The 26,066-nt window shown below is 37.7% G+C and overlaps 1 protein-coding gene across 11 annotated transcripts in view; it reads left to right on the top strand.

Moving 5' to 3' along the window:
• PARD3 (par-3 family cell polarity regulator) overlaps positions 1-26,066 on the top strand; it is a 420,254-nt gene that overhangs the window by 251,403 nt on the left and 142,785 nt on the right. For 7 of the 11 annotated variants that reach the window (XM_042044371.1, XM_042044369.1, XM_042044374.1 and 4 more), the window contains 5 exons: positions 2,151-2,301; positions 9,524-9,713; positions 14,534-14,685; positions 15,729-15,773; positions 22,086-22,313. In XM_042044371.1, the coding sequence (XP_041900305.1) occupies positions 2,151-2,301; positions 9,524-9,713; positions 14,534-14,685; positions 15,729-15,773; positions 22,086-22,313 (766 nt within the window). The remainder of the gene's footprint in view (positions 1-2,150; positions 2,302-9,523; positions 9,714-14,533; positions 14,686-15,728; positions 15,774-22,085; positions 22,314-26,066) is intronic. The other 4 variants (XM_042044370.1, XM_042044367.1, XM_042044375.1 and 1 more) reach the window with 2 other exon arrangements.

The following is a 26,066-nucleotide window of genomic DNA, read 5'->3' as shown; positions in this document are numbered from 1 at the left end:
TATTGAGTCTAATTCACTTGCACTGCAAGTTTATTATTCTCCTGCAGCTTGATGTGCCTCCAGTTGTAATTGTGTTGACCCTCCGATGCAGTAAATCTCCCCGGTGCTTATCAAACTGGGAGAGATAAGTCTACAATTTGGAACTTCATTAAATATCTCATTTATATTAAACAGATGATGGCTTTGAACAGAAATAATAGTTTTTGCAGAGTCTGCGACCTCCCAGTCGCAGTTTCCCCGACTGTACGGCGGCGTTTCGCAACCCTCCACCCCCATGGCCCGGGCGTCGCGCCAGTGCCCGCGTGTCAGGAGTCATCAGTCCATTGGCTCACTTCAAAGCCTCTGCTGGGGAGAGTGGGGCAGAGTGCTTCATAGCCCTTGAAGCAGATTCTTTAATCTCTTTCATAGCATACATTTCTTAGTCGTCTGGGGACTGTGGGTGAAGTGATTAATAATGGGCAGCTGTTTCAAAAAGAAAAAACAAATAACAAACATGTTGCTTGTTATTGTAATTCCTGAAAGTATGAACTACTCCCCTTGTGCTCGTCTGGAGAGCAATACTTGGAATAAGCATTCCCAGTGGCTTCAAATAGTTTGCAACATGCTCAGTGTCTTTCAGTATCTGGTCCCCACTTTATTTCGATACGTATGAAATAAATGCTGTGGCATCTGTGTAAGGACATTGTTTTTAGGATTTACTATATGCTTCAATATGAAGAGGCGTGTTGGTAAGAGCTAATGCTTTGATATCTGAGTTCATACTACTTTTCTACAAAATGTATCTATTTTTTAATAGTTGTTTACTTTTTAATAGAGCTGAATTCAGCTCATGATGTTCAGGTGAATTGGTTTAATGGTCTTGGCAAAGCACCTTGATAGCATTACTGAGAGACCAGCACTGTGCTGGAACCCAGGTGAACCAAGAGCTTTAAGGGCAGCAGGAAGGCTGGATGGTGTGAGGAGCACACCTCTCTGCAGGGAGCAACTGGACCCTGCTAAATTTGGCATCCACAGTGACCTGTGAGTGAACAGGTACTCATTCTCCTCATTCCCGGGGGGCTGTGCTGACAGCAGAGCTGCCTGTGGCTGATGGGGTGGGTAAATCCAGCTAGATGGTACCAAATTATTTTCTTCACCTCTCATGGGTGCTGCTTTCCCCGGAGCTCTGATTCTCTGGGGCTTGCCAAGGAGAACTTGACTTTTTCCTGTCTTTTTGAAAAATCTGAGAGGCAAGTGTAGGAAAACAAGGGATGACTATCTTCTGCAAGCAAAGGCTGGGCCGGGAAGACACTCAGGGCAGTCTGCTGAAGAAGAGTTGGGGTGGGGTGGGCAGGTGGCTGTATATGCAGTTTGCTCTCCTGTGCAGGTGGCCAAGCAGCCTGTCTCCATCACTTCTACCACATACTTCATCTGTCTTGTGATGCCCTGGAGACTCTGGCTGCAGCTGTGGTGGGCAGAGACCTGGCAGCTGCAGGAGTTTGAGGGCTGGAGTGGAGGTCACCCCAAATCTTGCCAGTTCTGGTTTTTGTGTCTGCCTGGATGCTGCAGCAATTGTTCAGGCTGAATGAAGCATGCAAGAACTCTTTACTCTGCAGTCAGGAAAGGCAGAGCAAAGAACTCAAATGAAAAATATAATTACGATGAAGTCTGACAACTTTTGTGTTTTTTTCTTTTGTTCCTAACTACAAAACTTTGGAGTATGATGATTGCATTTGAAAGCAAGTTGCACCACTGTGGCAGCAGCAGCCAATTCCAAATGAGAGTTCCTGTTCCGTGCTCCTGATAAGGGTCTTGTTGTGCTTAGCTGTCAGTGTGGGGAAGATGGCCCAGCTGTCTGCTGATGGTATTGAAAACAGCCCAACTGTCTGTTTAAGAAATTATCCAACAAAGAGACACCAAAATGGAATGGGTTTTTTTCACCAATTTTCTGCTGAAGGATTTGAAATTTGACAGGGCACCATGGGGGGTGCAGTGTAAAGGGGTTAGAAAGTTGGTCATTAGGCAGAGCTGTCATTGCAAATTATCTCTGTCCAGGATGAGAAGTTCTAGCTTATTTGGTGCTTAGACAGCTCTAGGCCTTAGGCAATTTGTTACAGTTCCCCCATGTGGTTAAGGGGACCCCAGGCGCTAATTTTCCCCTCTCTTTGCAGTTGGAATCACCTGGGAGCCCCTCTGGGCCAGAGCTGCCCATAGAGACTCTGCTGGATGACCGGGAGCGGAGGATTTCCCACTCCCTCTACGGCGGGATCGAGGGTCTCAGCGAGTCGCCCACAAAGAACGTGGCGTTGAGCAGGATAATGGGTGAGTCAAAGCAGCTCTGCTAAGCAGGGCATGTTTTTATTTCTCTCTGTGATTCACTGAAGGGTGATTAATGTGTTACATGGGAATTGGGGAACATGGAGGTTGCATTGACCGACTTAAAATGTGCCTTAAAATTGTTCCATGTAAGCCTTCTGGATAGTTAATGTGAGGAAGAAAGTAAAGTGGGATTCTGAATTGAATTTTGTATCCTGTGACAGGTCACAGAATGAATAATAGTAGCATTTAACATGGTCTTTCAATGTCTGATTTGGGACAATTAATTATTGGTTGGTCTAGCCTCCATGTTGCATCAAAGGCAGTGGCACATGCAAATTCATAATTTTTTTTAGCATTTCTTCTCCTCTGTTTCAGTCCTACTAAAATACAAAAATAAATAAGGCAATCTTGCATCCATTTATGCTTATTAGGGGACTTTTAAATTTATTTGAATTTTTGCTTTGCAGGACACCAGTTTAAAAGCCTCATAACTAATTTTAAGCATCCCTTGTGTAGATTCTGTGCCCTACCATCTGCATGGTCCCAGTGGATAATGAGGTTATTAGCAGTTGCTCTGCAGCAATTCAACTTCTGATGTACAGAGCTAGTTAATGAAGACTTGCCTTGCCACAGGAGTGGTTGGATTTACTGACTAGGATGGGATTAGTTTGAAAGGATTTTCAAGTTTAAACACAAAAAGCAGCTTGATGAAAATAACACCTGACAGAAGATGTGACAATTGCTCGCTTGAGTTGCAAGTTTTAAAGAGACAACATGGCTATTAAATATAGGATTTTTTTTTAGTGTATCACATACACAGAATGTATTAGAAGATGCTGCTATAAACTTGATATGAAGCAAGGCTTAACTTAGTTTTCAATTGCTTTAGATTAGTTTTCAGCCTTAGAAAATTAGTCTACCACTTAGGCTTTTTCAGTCAATAGTTTGTGTATATTTTTCACCCTGTTTTGGGTTGGTGGGGTTTTTTTTTCCCTGTTTTCTTTTTAAAATAATTTTTTATATTTTGGGGTTTGCATTTTCTTTGTGGTAGCAGATTAGGACTGTTGTTAAACTCTCTGAAAATCCACAAGTTTGCTCTTTAGGGTATTTCTTCCATTAAGTCTTTTGTCCTTTTTTGTGCATTTGGGCAGTAGTAATTAGAAACAAATCATATTCTTGTTCTATTGCATTTCATTTTGTGCAGTTTGGAAGAAAAAATGTGCACATGAAAATCAAGGCAGTGTGAAACCTTGTCACCCAAAGCCATATGCTCTTAAAGAGAACAATTGAGAAAAAAGTGTATTTCTTTGTCAACAAATTTAAGGAGTGATGAAATAATTTGAAGTCTTTAGCACTGCTCTCCCAAGGAAAGAACAAATTCTTGTGGTGTCAAGGCTTTAGATAAAACATTTGCAAAGCACTGCCTTCTGCTCTTTCCATTAGTGCTGCAGAGGATTTACACATAGAGCTCATGTAAGTGTTAACAAATTATCACTTAAACACCTTGTCCATTGATAGGAGAAGGAACCCTGAGAGAGTCTTGGTGCACATGTGCCAGCAATGCAGTTTACTCTGACATCAGAGGAGCACAAGACTTGCCATGGCAAACTGAACTAGTTGTTCATCAGTCTGGTATCATCCCTTTAGCAGTAGCCAGTAACTGATGTTTAAACTACTACAAAAAAACCATCTTTCCAAAGCTGTTGACAGATAATGCTTTTAGATACCTTTGCCTTGTATACGTAGGCAGAAAAAAAATCCATCCTTCATTTTCTAAGTTTCTTATAACCTGAAGTTAATGTTTTGATTTTCTGTGAATCATCATTTTTTCTGAATTGTTTTCAGGGACCAGGAGCTATGTAGAAAATTGGTTGGTTGTGACCTAAATCCATTGAATCTTTAGTGGAAGCACTTTAGTGGAAAATCAAATTGTGCCCGAACCTCATAGTAAATGTGATCTAGTGGCATGTAACTAAAAACTGGTCTTTCCTGGATTGGACTGTTCCCATCTACAATCACAGCAGCTTCACAGACCTGTGATATTTAAACCCAGTTTTGAGGGAGTGGTCAGTTTTCTAATAGACGATTTTTCTGAATTAATCAGTATCACTAAATTAAAACTTTAGTGTTCATAACCTTTGGCATGCAAGTTTTCTTGCAGTGCCATACAACAGAGAGGTATTGCCTGTTGGGAGAGATAGGTACAGTTGTTTGTTTCAGAATAGCTAACGTTTTTAAAACAGTCATTCATTATGCAGTTGAATCCCTGTCCTTTTTGGCATGGATAATGAGAAAAAAAGCAGGATTTTTTTTATTTTCCTGAGAATGTTTATGTGGTGTTACATGACTCTTCCCCTCTTGAAAATTGGCCTAAAAGTGAGGATTAGTCCTAAGAACAATCTGGCTGAAGAACACTGGAGGTCTGTACCTTCCCACACTGGTCCTGCCCATGAAAACAAGCCCAAAGGAGGGCTTCATGCAATGCTGGTTCCCTTGAGTGCTCTCCCCATATCAAGAAGCCCTCTATGGGCTCTCTGAATCATCTGATGTCTTTTGATTTATCCCTCAGTGGATTTAACTATGTAAACTTTCAGTACTCAGTACTTTTTAGTGAGGAGATGACTCTTTGTTTTCATGGTTGAAGGAGCAGGTCTTTCTGCTGCTTTTGCTCTTGGATGGATTTGAGTTTTTTTCCTTCCTAAGTTAGCCTATTCAAAAGTAGCAATGTCAAAGTCTGAAAAATGCCTGCTTGTTCTAGTAATTGCTTAAAGTTGGAACAAAGATTTTAAGAGTGTTTTGTTTCTTTTAAATACCATTAATGTAATTTCAGGAAAGGTATTTAAGACAATTTCCTTACTCTTTCATAACTGACAAGCAAGAACTGGCTGTCAGATCCTTGCTGTGAGAGTGGGAATAAAGTACCAATTTTAGGATGTGATTTAAATTATATAAAATAATGATTGCTTACTGCAATAAGGCTACATGAATCTTTTCATGTTTCTGATGATTCTCATTTTGATCTACTTTTCTAGGTGGTTATTGCTATTATAGATTTTCTTATGCTTTTTCATTTGATAATATTTCACTGAAAACTTCTGATGGAGAAAAGATACAACTTTCTGTATTCAGGGAATATTTTTGATTTGGAGGAGGTGGGATTTTTTATTTATACAAATTAAGTCATCTCTTTTAAGGATTAAATGGCTGTAATAACCCCTTATGTTTATTCTAATATTTCCAGTTGTGTGTTGTTAGCACATTCAGAATAACAGCTGTGTTATACTGGTTTGCTTGGCTCTATAATTAAAAATTCAAGTCTTCTTCTGACATACCATTCTTGAATATCATGCATTGTGCTCCTGAGTTTTGCAATACACAAATACATAGCTGCTGTCTATATAAATTATTCTTATTCAACAAACAGTTTAGTACAGAGTCCTCTTTCATCTCTTTCTTCTAGTTGCTGATATTTTTTTTATGAATGTGATGGGTTTTGTTGCTAATGGTAACTAAACAGAAGTTATTTATCTGTGGGTACACAGAATAACAATCTCTTGTCCTGAATCTGCTTTTCATCCTGAAGGATCCCCCAGAACTTTGTAAAATTTGACGCTTCCTACACAACAGGAAATACTTTATTCTCTACATAAATAATTGCTATCTTAAGGATGGAATCAGGAGGAAGCACTACTGACAAAAATTTAGCTAGAGATGTAGAGTGTGTGTGTCAGTGAAATGAAAATAACCCTTTACAATCTGAATGTGGTTCCTGGGCCAGGAATCTCATCAGAATGTGGTGCTCTTCTGCAAGAGTTGACAGATCTGAGCACTTTCTTGAAATCCAAGGCCTGGATACAGTGGAGAAATTTTTGTTGTTAGTCATTCTCCAGGCATTCGTTGTACTATTGGTCTGAATCCCACAGTATCAACATGCTCATGAGTCACTCATAAAGAAATACTGGGTTTTGAACATATGGTGAGAGTGTTCAACAGATTTTGTAGACCGTCCTTTAAAGAGAAAGCAATAGCAAAAGCACAAGGACCAAGCCAGAGAGAGTTCCATGACAATGCAGTGTCAATATGGGAGCCAAGTTATCCCAGCAAACATATTAACCGAACTTCAGGGAATTTCAAGATTTAAAAGGACCTGGAGCAGTTTAGTTCCTCATGAGTAAGCCTATTATTCTGTACTGTATATGCTTAGGGTTTTTTGGAGTGCTTTATGTTGGTGGTTTAATTCAGATCCAAACTATTTTCTGGTGTATTATAGGTGTATAAAAGGTTTGAAGTCATGCTGCTTGGCATATTTTTCCTTGTAGGATGAAAATGCTCATAGACCTGGAGACCAGACATTTGGTACTGGAGCTCTGAGACTTCTTTTTCTGCACAGACAGATGGGAACCCTCATGTTGGAACCCAGGGTTCTGAGAATTTCAGCCTGTCAGTGCTGAGAGGCAGTGATCCTCAGAAGTACACTGTATTTGATCCAAAACCCTGGGAAAGGCTCCCTAAATTGTGTTATAACACTGAGGTTGTTGCTGTGTAATTAAAACTTGTATCACTGGGTGGAATATGTAGAGATGTAGAAAAATAGGTTTAGGGGATATAGGTAATAATAGGTTACAATATGGAGGAATTTGGATGTGGATCTTCTTCTTCTTCTGTTCTCTTTTCTCCTTCTTCTTCACAAATCTAGGATTTCTGCCATTGGGTTAAAAGTCCTGCACTGCAGGACATGAAAAGTTAGTAATTGGGTTGTAAGTAAAAACATTTCATATTGATATTTCAAAATTGGTTAATTTAGACTTTAAAAAGCCTTGGAAGTTAGAACTCATGGCCATTTTCCACCTTGTCACCTAAGAGGCACATCCCGTGCAGCTGTATTATAGATAAGATATAATAAACAGCTTAGTCCAAACAAGAATTCTCAGTCTTCTGCATTTTAATTCAAACTCTGAATAAAAGAACTCACAGAACAGCAAAAAGAGAAAACCAAAAAATGGGAAAATTAATACCCTCCTTACCCAATAGTTTGGTGTGGTCCTCAGGCTGTGCTTCTTTAGATTGGTAACTTGTCCAGGAAATTCGAGCATCATTGTCCTGAGATGAGAAACACTTAAAATGGAGAATATTTTACCTTGCTTAGTACAGTGTCCAAAATAATTTATGTTATTACAGATTACCTCACTGAAGTTGAATTAATATATGCAAAACTGGACTTGAAGTGTAGTCAGAGTCTAAATTTCACAGAGTCTAAATAGCACTTTTCTAGCCTGAGGGAAAATTATTTTCTTGAAGAGGTTTGTAGACAGGTCGAGCAATGCCTTAGATTTGTAGATCAGTCAAATATACTGAAGATGACTAGGTTTGAAGTTTCTTTGATGTTTCTTTGTAAGGTTTCTCACAACACTTGCTGACTTAATTCTCCAGGGGTATTTTCTATCCACTTCAGCCGAGTTCTTGACAAAGGATGTATTGAGTCCAGCACTGAGGTTTGTCCAACCATCTGCTGGAGGTGAAGCCTTTCACCTGTTTTTAGCTTCGTCTGCAATGAAAAGCATAGGCACGTCAGATGGGTTTTCTCCTAAATTCCAAAGCAACTATTAAAATGTCAGTCTTCACCCTTGTCAGATATAAAGAAGGGTAGTGAAAAGTTAAAAGTGTTACTGAATTACTGTAGCCTCTCAAATGGGAAGTTCAATCTGCCGAATGCCATAAGGTTATACCTTTTCACAATCAATTCTTTGGAGATGTTATTAAGTACAGAGTTAACAGTCTTGTAGGCATTATGTTTGGAAAGAAGTACATTACCAGGCTAAACATTAACCTGTCCATCAAAGGAACTATTGCTGGGCAGAATCAGCTGTTATGCAAACTGCATACATTCATTTCAGTTTGACAGTGATGAGATGTTCACTCTGCAGTACCTTTTTCTTCCAGCCACTTTTTCAGCCTTCTTTAATGATCCCTTTTGAAGCCAGTTCTCCCCTCTTTGGAAAGATGTACAGTGTGTATTATCTGGTGCAGTGAGAATTTTATCTAGCTCTTTACACATAGGGGTTTGTTTGTTTGTTTTTTAGTAATTGCATACAAAGGTAGTGATGGTGACTGAAACCTTTCCAGAAAAGAGGAAAAAATTATTTTCCCCTAATTCTTCACATTTTTTACATATCTGTAGTGAAAGTAAAGTGTGGAAATAATTGATGTGTCCATGAAAGCAGTTTAAGTCATGTATCACAAAACTTCTATTTCCATTCCTCTGTCTGGTGCATCATAGTTTTAGAATAATTTGCAGTTCCTTGTCACATTAATGGCTGATTAAGCTAGTGTGTTTCTTCTCATGAGATGTGGCAATTGTACTAATTGTTTTAGTAAGACCATATCATCTTTTAACTTATACTCTCACAAATTTACTTGACGAAGTCTGCCACTGAACAGACTAATGTTGAATCTTTATTATGTCCGTATCATGTATGTGATGGTTCTGGTTTAAGTGTTTTAACAGAAGTGTTAAAACATATTTGAATTTGTTGATAATAGAATTCGGTATTTTTTTCCCCATATTTTGCATGTGTCCACTTTCCAGCATCACTTAAACAATTTCTCATTTCATGAGGGCCAGACTGATCAGGAAGAGTGATGGTCTCTGTTAGTCCTTGTGGAACTCATTCTTTGTTTCTACCAAATAATGTGATACAAGAGGAGATACTATCTTCTGGGAGAGGTGCTTTTCAGCAGTTCCTCAGCCAGGACTTTAGACTATGGGCACAGATAGAAAGATGGGAGGTTCCCTCTGAACATCAGGAAACACTTTTTCAGTGTGAAGGTGACCATGCACTGGCACAGAGTGCCCAGGGAGGTGGTGCAGAAGAAATACTCCAAAGCAATTTGGGGTCCTGGGCCTACATAGCTGTAGGTGTCTCTACTTGAGTGGAAAGGGTTGGACCAGAAGAGAGGTCCCTTCCAAACCTCAACCCTTCTGTGACCCTAAGGTCTCTCAGTAGGCCACAGAAACAACTGGTATGCATCACTTTTCAGACTCTGCACAGGAAGATGTGTACAAAGTGAGACATAGTTAATTTTATTATCTGCATTGTGTCACTCTTATCAGTAGCACTGCAGTTTAACATAACCTTTTATCAGCTGTGATTATATATTTTTCAAGGCACTCTTTGCACTCTGCCTGCCGTTACTTAGTTTGGGTTTTTTTCTCCCTTTTGTTCAGGTAAATATCAGCTGTCTCCAACAGTGAACATGCCCCAGGATGACACTGTCATTATTGAAGATGACAGGATGTCGGTCCTTCCTCCTCATCTCTCTGACCAGTCATCATCCAGTTCCCATGACGATGTTGGGTTTGGCACTGTTGATACTGGCGGATGGGCTAAAGCTGCAATTAATGAGTCAACAGACTGGTAAGAGCATGGTTTAGTGGAAGGGAAAAAGAGAGAGCTGTAGTTGCATCTTTTCCTTTAGTTAGTTTTTTGGCTACTGCTAATATTAATTCTTTTTTGTCACATCTGGATTTTACTATTTTCAGACTGGTAATTGTCCCTGTTTCAGGGAGGAAGTCTGTACAAATACTTCTGGTTGCAGTTTTGTGCATATTTGTGGAAATATTTAAGGTATATTTGTGGAACTATTACTTAGACAATATATAGATATGTTATTTTGATGATTTAATTTTAATTGCCAACTGACCTAGCTTTTGCAAAAAAAATTTTGCTAAATTTAAACACTTGAATTTATGAAAGATGAAAGACTGCTTGGAAATTGTAATCTATAAACCTCACTGTAAATATTTCAAAGTCTATAAAACAAAGATTTTATTTTTATATTCCATTGTACATCTAGGAGCATCTCAATACTTCTGTACACGTCCTTACTTTTCCGAATAATGTACAGATCTTTTAAATCTACTTAGAGGTCAAAGCAGCTCTTTGTTTTCCCTCAGTGTTAAGGCTTGTGCAAAAAGAACTAGTTAAGATTTTTTCATGTGTGTGAAGAAATACTGTTCATATTGTCAGATGATTTGCAAAGACAATGTACTGTAATAGCTCTCCATTTAAATATATGGAAAGTAACAGTTCCACATTTAAAACTATGGAAAGTAACTTTATATGTTTAATCCATAGTAAAAATAATTTTTGTGAGTCTTAGGTTGACTCTCTGATCACTTTAACACATTTTAACATAAGAGTCTTAATGAGAAATGCATTGAGCTCCATTATTGACTTGCTTAAGTTCCTGGCAAAGAAATACTGTTTATTGCTTAGTTAGTACAATTAATACAGATCTAAGATTTCATTTACAAGTCCTGTAATTATCTATAGTAATAGCAAAATAAAAGCCCACCTCTGTACGCTGCCACTTCTTGAAGCTAGATAATTACCACAAATGGTGTGAAGTACATGAATTTTCTTATTTTTCTTGTCTCTTGAGCCTGTTATGAATGTATCAGCAATATCTTAATAAAACAGCAATAGCACCTGCCAGCTGATATGCACCTGTCAGCTTCTTTGCTTTAAACTAGTTTATTCATCTTATATCCAGGAACTGAGTTCTGTATTTTAAGCACTGTTTTAATGATTGTATAAAAACGTAATTTTTTCATCCTCCTTTACTTTTTTTTTGATGTTACAGTTCTTCTTAGGGACAAGTCATACCTGTAATCTGGGCCTGTGAAAAGTCCATTTGTCTTCTGTAAAAGCTTTTAGAGATGAGAATCTGAGACATTTAAATAGAATAGTCCTCAGGCCTGCACATAATAGCTTATTTCTGAGGGAGTATTTTTAGCTGAATATGAGCAAAATCCTATAAAAGAAAGTAAAAGTCCATTTGAAATCTGCAGATGCTTTTACAGTGACTTCTGCAGTGTGTCTTGCTATTCATACACTTTGTAAATGAAGTAACAGTAACAAAAATAGGGATTAGATATTGTGGAACTGATCACACTCAAAAAACTTGTAAATGTTTGTGTGAGACACTGTAAAGGTCTTCAGATACAATGGCACTTAAAAGAGTTAGATCAGTGTTGTGCTTTACTATCTAATGTATTCTATTGGTAAAAAGAAGTAAATAGCAGTAGAATTAGATTGTTGCATTAATTTCCTGTTGCTAATGGATGAAGGAAGACTTGTAAAACGAAGGTGCGTTGTATGATTTTGCTGGAAGGCACAAAGGGTAAAACTAAGAATATAGATGAAGGGTTATCCAAACAAGAATGGCAGCTGTTCTGAATCACAGAAGAAAATGTAAGCTTTTTCAGCCTCACAATATCTCCCTAATCCTTGATGAAAATGTTATGAAAACAACGGGGCAATAAGACAGGATTAATAAATGGAATTTTAATAACATTGAGGGTCATAAGACGGTTACATTCTTTTAAGGATCAGCTGTCATTCCAGAAATCTTATTTGTTAAGTATTCTAGAATATAGTAAATTGCATTTGGCATTGCTTAATGACTTGCACTAAATTCACCTTCTGTCTTTTATTGATGTAGCTGAAAAATATTAAAATGAGGCATTTTTAGGGGCATTAGTTCCTCCTCTGTGATCATTGGCTTTTGCAGTTGTGGCTCTTCACAGGGACTTTTGAATACTCATAGACAATGTACATGCATTCAGACTCCTGTGATCCACTCCTCCCTTAATTACTAAAACATGCTTATGGGTCATTAATAATAGAAGTAAAACAGGACATGAAAATTGAGAACTCTACAGAAGGCTCATATAAAGGTGCTAAGTAGCACCTTTAGTGTGTAGGATACTATGCAAACATGGAATAACAGTTCCCTTAATAAGTATGTGTGGAAGGGAGGTGTGACAAGGGCAGAGCAGGGATGCAGAAACAAAGTCTTTGAAAGGGTGTCAGTGGAAACACTGGGTTCCAACCTTCCAAATTCCCTGTTGCTAATGCCATGTCCAGACCCGACTGCTCTCTCTGGGACCTGTGGTGTCCTTTTCAAGTTATATTTGATATTGGAGTTTTAGTCTGCTCTTAAGACTTCAAGTTCAATATATAAGTGTGTGCTATGTTTACATGGAAATGATATTCTGCTCTACTAAAAGTTTTATGTAGGTAGATCAAAGCAAGCTCATATGAAAAAAGAAGCATACAGCCAAAACAAATAATTTTATAAGTTCACCTTTTTTGAAGAAAGTGTCACAGGATACATTTTGTTCGGCAAGATGAAGCCAATCATTTTAACAAACATGAGCCTGTGCTAACAGATGTTGCTGGAAAAAAAATTCTCACTTAGTAAAACTACATTTTTCTGGCCTTCAGAGACAGGGCTGACTAGCAGGGAGCCAAAAACTTCTGTGTGGCCTTGGGAAAGTCAGTTATGATCTGATTATGAAAGGTGTTGAAACCCTGTAAGTTCAGTTTGAGTCACTTTGGAGGACGTTTTCAGATTTAGGTGGTTCTTATTCATCTACTGCAGTGTTGCACTGCTATAAATGCTAGAAGTGTATATTGGCCTTGTATGTTTTATCTTTCTATCATGTGGACATAATTTTTTCACTGTTTTGTGGGAGCGAATGTTAGGACTAAACAGTTATTTTTGAGTTTGGTCTCTGATTCATCAGAGCTTTAAGCATATGCTTCAGAACATTGCTAAATTGCATAGGCATCTCTGAAATAGTTGCAGTAATTAAATGTAAAACATTATGAGCCTGAGCCAGAAATATTAAAGTCAAAAGGCACTTGACATTGGCTTTATTCACATAAGCTCTGATCCTGCTCACACTGAAGTATTATATGCTTGTCACAAGCACATATCTTATTATTTGTAAATCTGCCATTACTAGACTGAATTTCTTCTTGGCTGCCTGGTAATGAGGATAGTGATTTTCGTCCTTTATAGTACTTCATACCTTTGGACACTTTGCCTTACCTCTTTTCACTGTTTTACCTAATACCCAGGTGTTTCGTGATCAAAGGTACTCCTGTAAATTATAGTACATGGCATACATAAACACATGAATGTTACAGACTTTAAAAATATAAGTTGTTTGTTGCAGAAATTCGCTATTTGCCCTTTTCTCACTGGGAATTCGCTATTTGCCTTTTTCTCACCCCTTACAGTAAAAATAATTCTTTTGAAACATGGTACTAAACAGTAAGATGTATGAACACAGTATTTTGAATGGCATTTAGAGATCTATTTAGAGATCTCAGTGATGAAGTATTTAGCTTTTTTTATCTTGAAGTACAGCAACAATTAAAGAGGGGATTTTGAGGGATAGTTTTCCTATAGGATAGATAACAGTGGTGGAAAACACTGATTTTTTCAGTACTTTTTGCTTTTGATTTCTTTTTGTGCCAGCTGAACTAGAGATCTACATACTATCCCCTTTTCTAGGAGCTTGAAGATCTTTTTGTGAATTTCCTTTCATACTGTTTATTAGCAGTAAGCAATCTTGCCTTTTTTTAAAAAAGTTTTTAGCTTGCACCAAATTTTGCCTGCATTCTTGCACTCATGATTCTGCCAGTGTTTGAGCATCATTAATAAATTATCTTCAGCATGTTTCTGAGGCAGCTCACTAAAAACCTGACTCACTCAGCTGGGGTCACTTTGGAAAACTAAAGTGAAGAAACAAAAACCCAGTACAGTTCCCCCCATTTCTGAATCAGTGGTGAATCCATTGTGGCAAATACTTGTTCTGTGGGGAAGCAATGAGTAAAAATATGGTTGTTTGTCATAGCCAGGTTAAAAGCAAGAGAAGCTGTGAAAAATCTACAAGAAATTTCACATATGGAGAGAAATTTTAATGCAAAGTTTTTAAATGAAGAAGTTTGAAAGTCTGTGGGCTTCAGGCAAGGACAGTTTCTACTTATGCTTTACTAAAAATATTTTCTGATAAAAAAAAACAGATAACTTTTTATCAATAGAATAAATTTGTTTCTCAGGAAGAAAAAAGATCTGTTTTATTCTCCCTCAAATTATTCCTGTGTTGGATTTTATGTTCTGATAGAATATGTATAGTGCACCACATATGTATATCTTTCATTAAAGCTATAAGTGAAATTCTTGATACCTTTTAACTAGAATTGGTTAATGCAGTAAAACAAATCCATTGTGTGTGTAACTGAATACTTGCAGTGGTGTATTTAAAACTGTGCACTTTATCGTTGGTAGAAGTCACGTGCTAAATAAATGATTTTCTCTGAAGAGTGAAAGGTTGCGTGATCTTGATAAATGTTCGCATGATTTTTTTCCCTTCCTACAGCACTCTTAGTCCAGATGTTGATCCAGTGCTTGCCTTCCAGCGAGAGGGTTTTGGACGCCAGAGCATGTCAGAAAAGCGTACAAAGCAATTTTCAGATGCCAGTCAGTTGGAGTTTGTTAAAACACGAAAATCCAAAAGCATGGATCTAGGTAGTGAGTGATGTTTTTTCAATTGTTTTTTATTTGAACCTGATTTTCATGTTGTAAGTATATAGATTTTGTAATTCCAAACACATTGTGTATATGCAGTACTACTGCACGTAATGTCTACTTGTGGGTAGTAAAGTACTAACTTGAATGGCCAAGTGGCCTGGATGTTGTTTGTTATTTGTAAATGTCCATACATTCAAATATCATAGCCCTCTGAATATATGGTTTTACCTAAATATAGTAAACAGTATTTATTAAAATGGAGGTGAAAAATGCCAATCCATATAGAAGAACTGTGTAAAACTGTACCACGCTGTGGTTCTGGGTAGCCGGGTTTATTTTCAGTCCATGATTATAATGCAGTTAGCCTTAAAGGTCTTCGTAGTCTCTCACTTTGTAGATGAATTCAGAATTAGAAAATGGGACTAGTCTGACATCTGTTTGAGACCCAAGTTTTAATATTTATATCAGAAGCCGTATAAAGTAGCAGCGGCTAAGACAGGCAATCAACTATGATCATTCTAACTCATAAACCAATTGAGACTAAGTAATTGCTAACAAGCCTGTCAATTTTTCTGCCATTGAATTTAGATTCTGAAGTGCACTCTAGTAACCTCAAACAGTGAGTTTTGATGGTTTAAACACACAGAATTCCCTACTCAGAATAATAAAATATAGTGCAATTCAATTCCCTCCTTTACAGTAGTTGTGAATGTCTTGCCTACAATCCCTAATTCACAAACTTCCTCAGGGTACAGTCAGGTTGGAGGTATTGACTTGCCTTGACTAGTTGCCGTGTGCTAACGTGTCAATAACATATTGTACCTGCCTGTGATGTGAACATGACTGACACTGCATGAAGGTTACTAGTTTGCTGCCATTTCTACCCAGAATGTTTGCTTATTCTTGCAGTTTATTTGCATGAAGTAGGACATTTCTAAGGTCCCCTAACTTGAAAAGAAAATACGCAAACCAGAAGGAATGTTGAGTGCATGTGGGGCATGGGCACTAACTGGGCTAACCGTTATGCATTTACCTTTTAACAGTAGCTGACGAGACTAAGCTCAGTACAATGGATGACCAGAAAACAGGTAAGAATTGACAGTAAGGCTGTTGCTATAGAAACCTTGGTCAAAGCAGCTTACCACAATTACAGAACTGCCAGTCAAATTGCATGAAAACATGAATATTCCAGTACTTGCATGGCTGCTTTCTATTGTGAATAATCAAGTTACACAGAAAAATAAAATCTTCTATAGAGTTAGGTATCTGGGGTGGTATATTCAGCCAGGTCATGCATGTGATTGTAGGCACACACCTGTTTCTACACTTTAAACTCATAAATATTCAGAGTTGTTTGGGGTTTTTTGTCCTTTCAAAAAAAATCTTGGAAAATCTCCTCCTAGCTTCAAACTGTAGTGCACAGAGGGGTGATTTAGAAGAGTCGAGTGTTTGGCTATTACAGTGCTAACATGGTGCTTGAAAATAATTATTTTAATTAGAAAACCGCTGCCTTTGCCTTAGGTGGTCATCAGATACATGTTGCGCATTGAGTTGAAGATTATTTGTGCAAGTTGATTTGCCTTTGGAGCTGAAACGTGAGCATTGTAACAGAACAAAAGAATATGTAAATAGAATCTTTTCCACATACCATTCATTGTAATGTTTCACAAAATGATAATGAGAAATAGCTTTCAAGGCATATTTTTTTATTAGTAATTAAAATAATGCACTGACTGCAATTATGAACCTTTATGATTTATTAATAAAAGTTAGCTTTTGACCTATGGAATGCTATTTTAATTAGGCTAGATCCAGAGGACACCATAACATTACTTAGCTCTAATTAGGAACAATTCACCTTTTTAACCTGAAAATATTATTTATTTTAGCATGATTTGAGGAGTAGTGCATTCCATACAGAATTTACATTTACTGATTCACTACTGCATCTCTTTTTAACTGGACTTTATAGTATGAGTAGGAATACTGAAAAGCTGTAAGTAATCAAGTGATAAAATTATAATTTTTATTTGAACAGATAAGTCTTTTAGATTTTAAAATGTTGCAGTATATGGCTACAGACTTGCAGCTTTGCAAATTAAGACTGAGTAAACAAAATCAAAATGTATGAATGTTTTGAAGGATTAAAGCCATCGGAGTGTGAATGTATGAATGTATGAATTGTGTTAATGGTTGTGGTAATAATTGGTGCTTAGGAACTGCCTTCACTCCTGAGCATTATTCACATAAAAACAAGTTAAAGACCAAACTCAAAATGATTGTAAATTACTTTTCATTTTCTTATTAACCTGCCTAGTTGAATGAGATGTGATTAGAATGGTGTAAAACCTTTGTGTTCTAAGGCTTAGGTTTTAAAAGTGCTTAGGTTTTAAAAGTGCATAGTGGTTTTGGTGGTATCAGTAGAGGGTGGTATGAATTGAGTACAGTTTTTCTCTATGTGTAACACCTGGATTAAATTCCAAAAAAAGAGACAAATTGGACAACTTGGGTGAAAGAGCATGACCGTGCCATCTGGACTAGGCAGTTACATATTTTGTGCACAGCAAATGTGCTGGAAAATTTTTTCAATGGCTGGAAAAAAGGAAAACACTTTTTGCTGTACTTTTATTTTATTTACCTTGCGTGCTTTTAACCAGGTTTTGTATATAAGCACTGGATATCTCCCATTACTGAAGATGGATGTGACTGTTAAACAAACCACTTACTGTAGTTTGGCTTAAAAATTGTCTGGTTCTAAGAAAAAAAAAAGCTTCAAATGTGTGGTGAACTATGCTTTAATGAACTCTAGAAGCCAGAAAACTTCAACATATATTTACTTTAGAAAAGATAAAAACAAACTCTGTTACTGTCACAGTTGGATTTAATAGTATTGGCTGAAAAGGAGAGCACAGAACTCTCCAGACCTAGTTACAGTAATGGTTTTTAAATTATTTTTCTTTCTATAGTTCACTTGAAGTACCTAATCCTTACAGTGTTTACAGTTCATCCTAGAGGTTAGAAGTATATTCAGTAGCAATTGAGCATGGCTCATTTATAGAGTCTCAGGCATACTATAGCTCTAGGTGGTTATTTTTCCATGTGCATGTCATGAAAATGAAAAAGAAAAAAATCAAATAACCTTTATTTAAATTATTTATTGATTTATTTTTACACAATGCTCTTTAATTAAACTTTTATTAAATGGAATGAAAATGAAACTGGTTTTGATGCACTTTCTTGCTTTATTCCTCCCCTGCCTTACCCAGATGATGTGTTAATCTCTTAGTGTCTGAACTGAACTAGAAATGGAAAAATGTATCAAATGTAATGGAGCAGATGTTACTAAGTAAATAGGCTCACTGATAATGTCCTTCAAGAAAGTGTTTAAAAAGTAGACTTTATGCCTTTGCAAAACTGGTTTAATGAAATCCAGAGAAGTTTTTGGCATCAGTTGCAGGTAGCATTTGACTTGACAGCTCATAAAATAATGTTTCAGAAAGAAAAAAAAATTGTCATTTTAAATGATTTAAAAGAATGTGCTTATGAAAAATTTGCTTTATAAACTAAGATTAGTCACTGGATGAAGCATCATAGATCCTTTGACACCATGTGCTTTTGCCTTTGCAAATTGCCCAAGTGGATTTTTGTCACTGTATAAATAATTCACATAGAGTGAGGTAAGTGGAGGCACAATGAGTTGTTAAACAGTGTCAGCACAAGGGAGGAACAAAGGACATGGGATAGGGAGCAGCACACAGGCTTCAAGTGATGTCCATGTATTCAATGTCTCGTTGGATCCTCTGTGCTGCGAGGTTATGTGTCTGTGCGTGGGAGAGCCGCTGCGTGCTGCCCACGCGCTCATGCATGAGCAGGAGGTGGCTGCATGGCTGGGTGGGCAAGGCTTGGCCCTTGTCCCCGAGGGCTGGCCAGCTGGGGACACAGGGAGTGGAGGTGCATGTGTGGTGGGCAGGGGCTGTGCTTGGCTTGTCACAAAGCCCTTGGGAGATGGATGGCGTGCTGAGCATGTGAGGAGGATGGTGGCAGTCACGGCAGGAGGACTGCTGGGGTACAGAGGGATGAATCTACCTCAAAGGATATTTGTTAAGAAAATCATTGGAAAGGGAGATTTTGATAAACTTCAAATTTTAAAAATGATAGAAGAATCCCTTTCATCCTTAGTCATATAAATATGCTTTAGGTAGATGTGTCTTTTCCTCTCCTTTTTTTTTCTACTTTAAATTCTGGTGTCAAAATAGAAGTAGAACTCATTCTGAGGAGATAACGCTTCTGATGATTACCACCAGTGTTGTAAAGGCTGGAAGAAAATGCTGACATTTTTGTATTTAGAAAACAGCGTTTTGATGTGACTCATAAATTTTAAACAGAATCCATTTTAAAGAAAGTTTGCTGTTTTTTACCAGGCTATAAGTAAACAACTCACTTTCTGGCTGGTGAATTCTATTAATAAATTCTTAACACACTCAGTTTACAGGGACACCTAACTGTATATTTTGAGAATAGTAGACTTGCTATGAAGTAGCCATAGAAGATAGTGAAGGTATTAAAATATGCATAGCTTTATGATCACACTGCTTAAATTGCTTGTGAAAGGAGATTGCCCCATTTCAGATTCTGCAACCTGTTCACATTTGTGTTCATGACCACCCAAGTTCAATAAATATTCTTACCATTTCTGTAATCCATTATTAGTTTTACAATACTCAACATTAGGTCATATCCCAGATGGGATATCCTTTGGGAAAACACAACTTACATAAATACAGTTCTCACAAAGGTCTGTATTGGGTGTCAGGAAATGGAACTTTTTTTAATGTTCTTTATGAACACAAATGGGCACATAAATGCCGTCTTTATAATTACTGTTTACAGAAAGAGCCATTCATTACAAAATTATGAAAAGATATATGAGCATTTCATTTGGAAGGTTGCAAAGCAGAATGTGGAATAAGGAAGTTTACAGTAAGTTGCCATGTAAGAGGACACCCGTTCCTTTTGTATATGAAATTGGAGCTGTCAAACAGCTGGTTTATATATGATTGTCCCATTTCCTCTTTTTTTCCTCCAAAATGTTGCATTCATTTTTTTTCTGTTTCATAGACAATTAAAAAAAAATACAATCTTGAAAAGTAAAAAGCAAAATGAAGTCTCATTTCTTTTGTACTGCAGGCATTAGTGGAGGAATAGCAGATTTTAACATGGACTAGAAAGTGGACAGTTTTAAAGGGCACTGTCTTCATTGGAGTGCTTTTACTTGGCAGAGAGAATGTCATGTAAAGCCTTCGCTTTAGACTTCGGCCCATGTTCAGAAGTTTGGTGATTCCAGACTGCAGCTTGTTTGCCCAGCTGGGAAGCCACCAACCCTCCCTGGTCCCAGCTGGCCCTGTGCTCTGCCCCCACCATGCTCATGAGCCTCAGCCCTCCAACAAGTACACGCTGTGTGTGAGAGGGTGGCTTCTTCTAGGAGGAGGGAGTTCATGAAGATAAAATTTCTCATTTGTAGAGGTGCATTAATTTCTGACCAAGGGTCCAAGCAACAGGACTGTGGACTGCTGGGGGAACCAAACTGTAGGAGTTGTGTAGACCTGTGAGGGAAGATTTTTGGTTTGTTTCTGTTCACAAATTAGTCTTATCAGTAGGGCAGCTGAAAGGGAATGCTTTGATAGCTGCTGTTTGAATTTATTTGATCTGAGGGATTTCAGTTTAATGTAATTGCTCAGACTTTCAATAGCTGAATAGAAAGTGAAAGCATTCACTGCATTGCTCCATCTCATACCAAGGTAACAAATGACATGGAGAAAACTTGCCATGCTGCTATTCAGCATCTCTTCTGTGGGACACACAACGCCCTTTCCTCCCCAACTCATACTAAATAGTTTTAGTAGTGCAGTAGTAGCAGATTTCCCCAGTTTAAGGTAACTTTACATACCTCACATAAAGAGCAGTGACAGATGCTGTCTCTCCTCTCTAACCTAATATCTACCAGAATAGGGATTATCTTCAGAACTTCATATTATTCTGAGATAAACACTTAAAAGAGGTAATTTTCCTTTATTACACCTTTATTCACACCTGTGCTTACTAATGCACTGTTCATAGGTTTGGTATTCCTGGGGATTCAGGCCTTGGCTCTAGCTCTCAGTGGTAGCTGGCTGTGAAATTTATTTGTCAGATAAGGATACTGATGTAAAGTGGGTAACGGCCCACCACCTGGGACTGCTGTGGTGCCACAAAAATTCTGTTTTGTGTTCGCTTTGGGTAGAGAAAAAGTGAGAATTTCATATTATAGGTGAGGGCTCTAGTCTCATAATTTCAGGAAATGTAGCCGTGATGATATTGTCCCACCTCATCTTGCTTTCCAGTCCCATGGAAAATCTAGCTAAGACTGTACTTGCACTTTTGAATAAGATCACTTCAAATAAATGTGGTGATTTTTTTTCCCCCTGAAAGATTCTTCCCAGTTTTAACTTTAGTATGAGACCTAATTGTGCAATTGTGAGGTGACTTGCAATGTGAATGTGTATCTAAGATCAAAGGCTCTACATTTAGTCCACAAACCTGTGAAGGAAAGTCCAGTTGGAGAAAGGCTTTTGCGAAACACTGCCTGGGGCTTCCTTGGCACACCTCTGGACATGCTGCAGTGACAAGAGCTGCCCTCAGCCCCAGCTGTAGTAGTGCCCAAACAGTCACTCCTCATGACTGCCAGGAGTGTGTTTATTTTCCAACTGGGTAACTGGTATTGCCCATTTTATTGGGTCCTTTGCACGGATTATTGTTAAGCAATTTCACAAAATCTGAGCAAGTCAGCTGATACTTCTCAGAAGCATTTAATTATGAAATTGTTAGCAATTTGATGCAAGTCTTTAAAACTCAAACAAACAGCATGTTCCTTGAAGCCAGAGGTCAGACTACTTTGCAAGACTGTTACTCTAAACACAGTAGGACTCATGCCTGTAAATCTGCTCTCTGTTCATCAGTTGCTAGTACAGATGAAATTTTCTGCTCAAACCAATAATAGTTAATAGTTTTGTTAGATGCCATTAGATGTGGATCTGTGCTGGTTTTATGAGCTAAGTTTTTAAAGCCCCATGATTTCTTTATCATTTAAATAGTGTAAAATAATAGTAATGGATGTTGGTCTCTCTTCACTGATTTGAAAAGCCAGACATTGCTAACATTGTCGGTTTCGTTGACTGTGACTTGACATACTCATTTGCTTCTGAGACCAACAAATCTGTGGAGAATTCCCTACAGATTATTGAGAGATGATGTGAATAATGTTAAGTGTGTCCCCAAAGACTTTCAGGATGGATATGCATAATCAAGCATGCTGTTCTCAATACTAATTCTAATTACTTTTTTCCCCCCCTTAAATCACTAAGGTTCCCCAACCAGAGATGTGGGGCCTTCATTAGGTCTGAAGAAATCCAGCTCGTTGGAAAGCCTGCAGACAGCCGTTGCTGAGGTGACTCTGAATGGTGACATTCCTTTCCACCGCCCGCGCCCACGAATTATCCGAGGACGAGGCTGCAACGAAAGCTTCAGAGCTGCCATAGACAAATCATATGATAAACCTGTAGCAGATGATGATGATGAAGGCATGGAAACTTGTAAGTAAACTATTGTTTTACATAATGAATGTTAATAGCATAGGTTAATTCTATTAGAAAGTGATTAAAGTAGTAGAACGTAATTTTAGAATTTTAAAAGAATAGAACTAACTTATTCAGTATTTTTTAGGCTTTTTCACTTCATTTGCTTTAACAGATTGCCACACTCTGCAGCTTTTTTCCTTTCTAAAATAAGAGAATAAGATTATTGGGAATGTGTTTACTTAAATTACTGTGAAAATTTTCTGTAAGATGGCTAATTAATGTACTAATGTAAACTAGAGAAAAAAATTTAGGCAGAAAGACAAACCCACTAAATTTATGTTACAAAAATATATGCATCTAACTTTGAAAAAATACATTTGTAATGTTGGGGGGACAAAAAGAAATCACTATCCTTTAATTAGAGTGAGTGAGGCTGGCAGATCTAATAAAATGTAAAGTTAATGATCAGCTATTACCCACCCTAATGGGCATTCATTTACATTTTCAGTTCTTTAACCCGAAGTATGACCCAACATGTGGAGAATGTCATTAACATAAAAGAATCACTTCAAAGCTAACCTTATCATTATTGAACTATGTAAGAATGGGCTGGTAAAATGACAACTCATATTGAATGAAAATAGTATGAATGGTAAATTACCTCAATCAGGGGTTGTATTAAAATCATTGAATTTTTAACCTTCATGTTGTACTACTTTCAACTTGTCACACACCAGCAGAATTTTTTTTTAATCAACCTGCAGCTAGTTAGAAGTTATGAATGAAGATGATGGGAAGGTTGAAGTAGTAAAGTATTTAGCCTGAATGCATAATGAAGGCTTGAAAAGGAATTTTTCACTCTCTTCTCTTCTTAAAGTTTTTTAGTTTCAGAAATTCTGTTTCATAAACATCATTCCCTAATACTCTTTTATAAGTTACTTCTGTAGTCACTCTTTTATTTTTTTTTTTAAAAACTCCTGTCTTTTTTTTTTTTTTTTAAATTACCTGCCTCTTTCTAAAAGTGTTCTGAGGCTGAAAGGGAGGTCATTTTGCCATTCACTTTTCTGCTTTGTTTTTCCAGCATCTAACAATTTCACACAGCAGTGAGGCTAAATTCTGGTGTGGTGCTGCTGTCTGTCAATCTATTTCTGGCCAGTAGAAAAATAGGTATGAGAATATGTGTAATGATCCTGCTCATTCTTACCAACTGCAGGCCTGTGGTCTTTTTGGGACATAAGACCATGGTTTTATAGAAGGCCTTGTTTGGTGTGAGCCCACTGATAGTAATATCCTGTTTTGAGACTTCAGATATCCAAGGTTTATCCAGAAGTTACAGATGGTTTAACTTCAATTGATCAAAAATATAGCAAAACTGTTGTCATGAAGCACTTTCAAGGTGAGTATAGGTTTATGAGATTCTGATAAGGGGTTTTGAGCTTGTTGATGCAATGCATAGAGAGTAGCAAGGAAGTATTTGGAGCCCTTCGGAATCCTTCATGTTGGAGCAGTGGTGTTGTGGCTTAACCCCTGCAGCAGCCAAGCCCCAGGCAGCCACTTGCTCACTCCCCCACCAGTGGGACTGGGGAAAGAATTGGAAGGGTAAAATTTTGCTGGAAAACTCATGGATTGAGATACAGGCAGCTTCATAGGGAAAGCAAGAGGCATACACACAAGCAAAGCAAAACAAAGAATTAATTCACTGCTACCCATGGGTGGGCAGGTGTTCAGCCATCCCCAGGAGAACTGGGCCCATCATGTGTAACTGTTACTTGGGAAGACAAACACCATCACTCCAAATGTCCCCCACTTCCTCCTTCCACCCCCAACTTAATATATTGAGCATGATGCCTGTGGTCTGGAATATCCCTTTGATCAGTTGGGATCACCTGTCCTGGCTGTGTCTCCTCCCAACCTCCCATACATCCTCAACTTCCTCACCACCGTGGCTGGTACAAAAAAAGGCAGAAAATCCCTTGTCTGTGTGTAAGCCTTGCTCAGCAATAACAAAAACCATTTCTATGTTGTCAACCCAGTGTTCAGCACAAATCCAAAACACAGCCCCATGCCAGCCACTGTGAAGAAAAATAACCCTACGCCAGCCAAAACCAGCACAAGCAGGAACCAGACAAAGCCTTCTGGCTGAAATCAGAATGTCATGGGGTGAGTCTTTGACCTCATCTCTGTTTGGATGAAGTTGTCTTGCACCAGTAAACCAAGATCCATCTCACGCCATGAGAGAACAAGAGCAAGGCTATTGTCAGATCCCACATGGTAAAGAAGGGCTGAACAAAGTGTGACCAAGCTATACGTGTAGAACTATGCATTCTGTTGAGTTGTGTTCTAATAGCTTCCACACATAGTGATGAAACATCTAACAAGTATTCCAGAAATTTCAAGTGCCAGGTTCACAGAAGCAGATGAGTAGCAAGGCAAATATAAGTTGATTGGACAGAATTCAGTCCTTGAGGATTTTTGCTTCTCATGGTGACTGTGGGAGCTTAAGAGCTGTCCCAGCCCTATGTTGCCTGTCTTGCTGAAAACCTGTCTGAATCTACATTAAAACTCAAAGCACTGCAGTCTGCTCCACTTTGTGTAAATTCTATATGGCCTTAGGTTCCAGAGAACTTACCAAATGGTGTCTTCAGCTGGACAAAGTTTGGGCACATACGAATATGTAGGAGTTTAACAATCTGGTCCTAACGTAACTAATGCCTCACTGCTGCCATAACAACATTGCCTAAGGTTTTAAAAATTGTATTTAATTATTCCATAATTGTTTGAAATTAGAATGTGGCTTTCTCTCATTATAAAACCCAGGCAAACATGCTGGTGGTCAGTTTGCTGATGCCCTTGAGGTTGGATCCATTTGTCTTCCTTGAAATTTTTTGCCTTTCTCCAAGTTTTTCAGTGCTAGAAGTGTTTGTCTTCCAGACAAATAATAGCACTGCAAAATATTGTATAGAGGAATTCCTAACATGTCATCATTCCATATACAAAAGCCATAAAAAATATAGGTAGCATATGTGATAAAGGGGCTGACTCTTCTAAATGTCCTTGGAACAACATGCTATTAAATTACTAAATGTTGGATTAAACTCAGATGGCACTGACTGGTTCTGAGGTAACATTTTAAGTATTTGAGAAGATGTGTGTGAGTTTTAATGGCTGTAAAGAAGGAACATTTGTGGAAAGAGGTGTGGGTGTTCAGCTTTTACAGATAATTTTTCCTGGTTTATTTTTTCTTTTTATTTCTTTTTTTTTTCTTTTTTCTTTTTTTTTTCTTTTTTTTTTGTTTGTTTTTTGTTTTTGTTTTTGTTTTTTCATTAATACTCGAAATAGCTGACTAGAAGCAAAATGTTTATCTTTAGTGTCATGAAGAAGAACAAGGCATTTTGATTGGGAGAGATCGACAAAGCTTTCTAATCTTTTGCTGAATCTTAATTGCTGGAATCTAGGACTGTATTAAATATCACAATAAGAGGCCTAGAAGCTTAGTGGCAAAATAGTTTCACATTAAGTAGCTTTGATTCCTCATGTGCATCTTTTCCATTTTATAGGCTAATTAGGAGAATAGCTTCATAATACCTGTTTGTGTAGTTCTCCGTAGCACAGTGTGGTTCATGAAATGACACTAGTGTTCAGTTTAATTGATGTTTAAAGTATACTCCAATTTAATTTTTTGGCTTCAACATCCTGAATGGGGAGGCAGGAGGTTGCAGGAAAAAAAGGAAATAACAGCACCAAAACAAATACATCCTGTGTTTCGCA

This window comes from Corvus kubaryi, unplaced genomic scaffold (assembly GCF_017639235.1).
Source record: "Corvus kubaryi isolate FWS band 111438036 unplaced genomic scaffold, C.kubaryi_AGA036_p1.0 37398, whole genome shotgun sequence".
NCBI classification, from domain to species: domain Eukaryota; kingdom Metazoa; phylum Chordata; class Aves; order Passeriformes; family Corvidae; genus Corvus; species Corvus kubaryi.
Note: the sequence above shows the minus strand (reverse complement) of the source record. Positions and strands in the feature narration are given on the sequence as shown.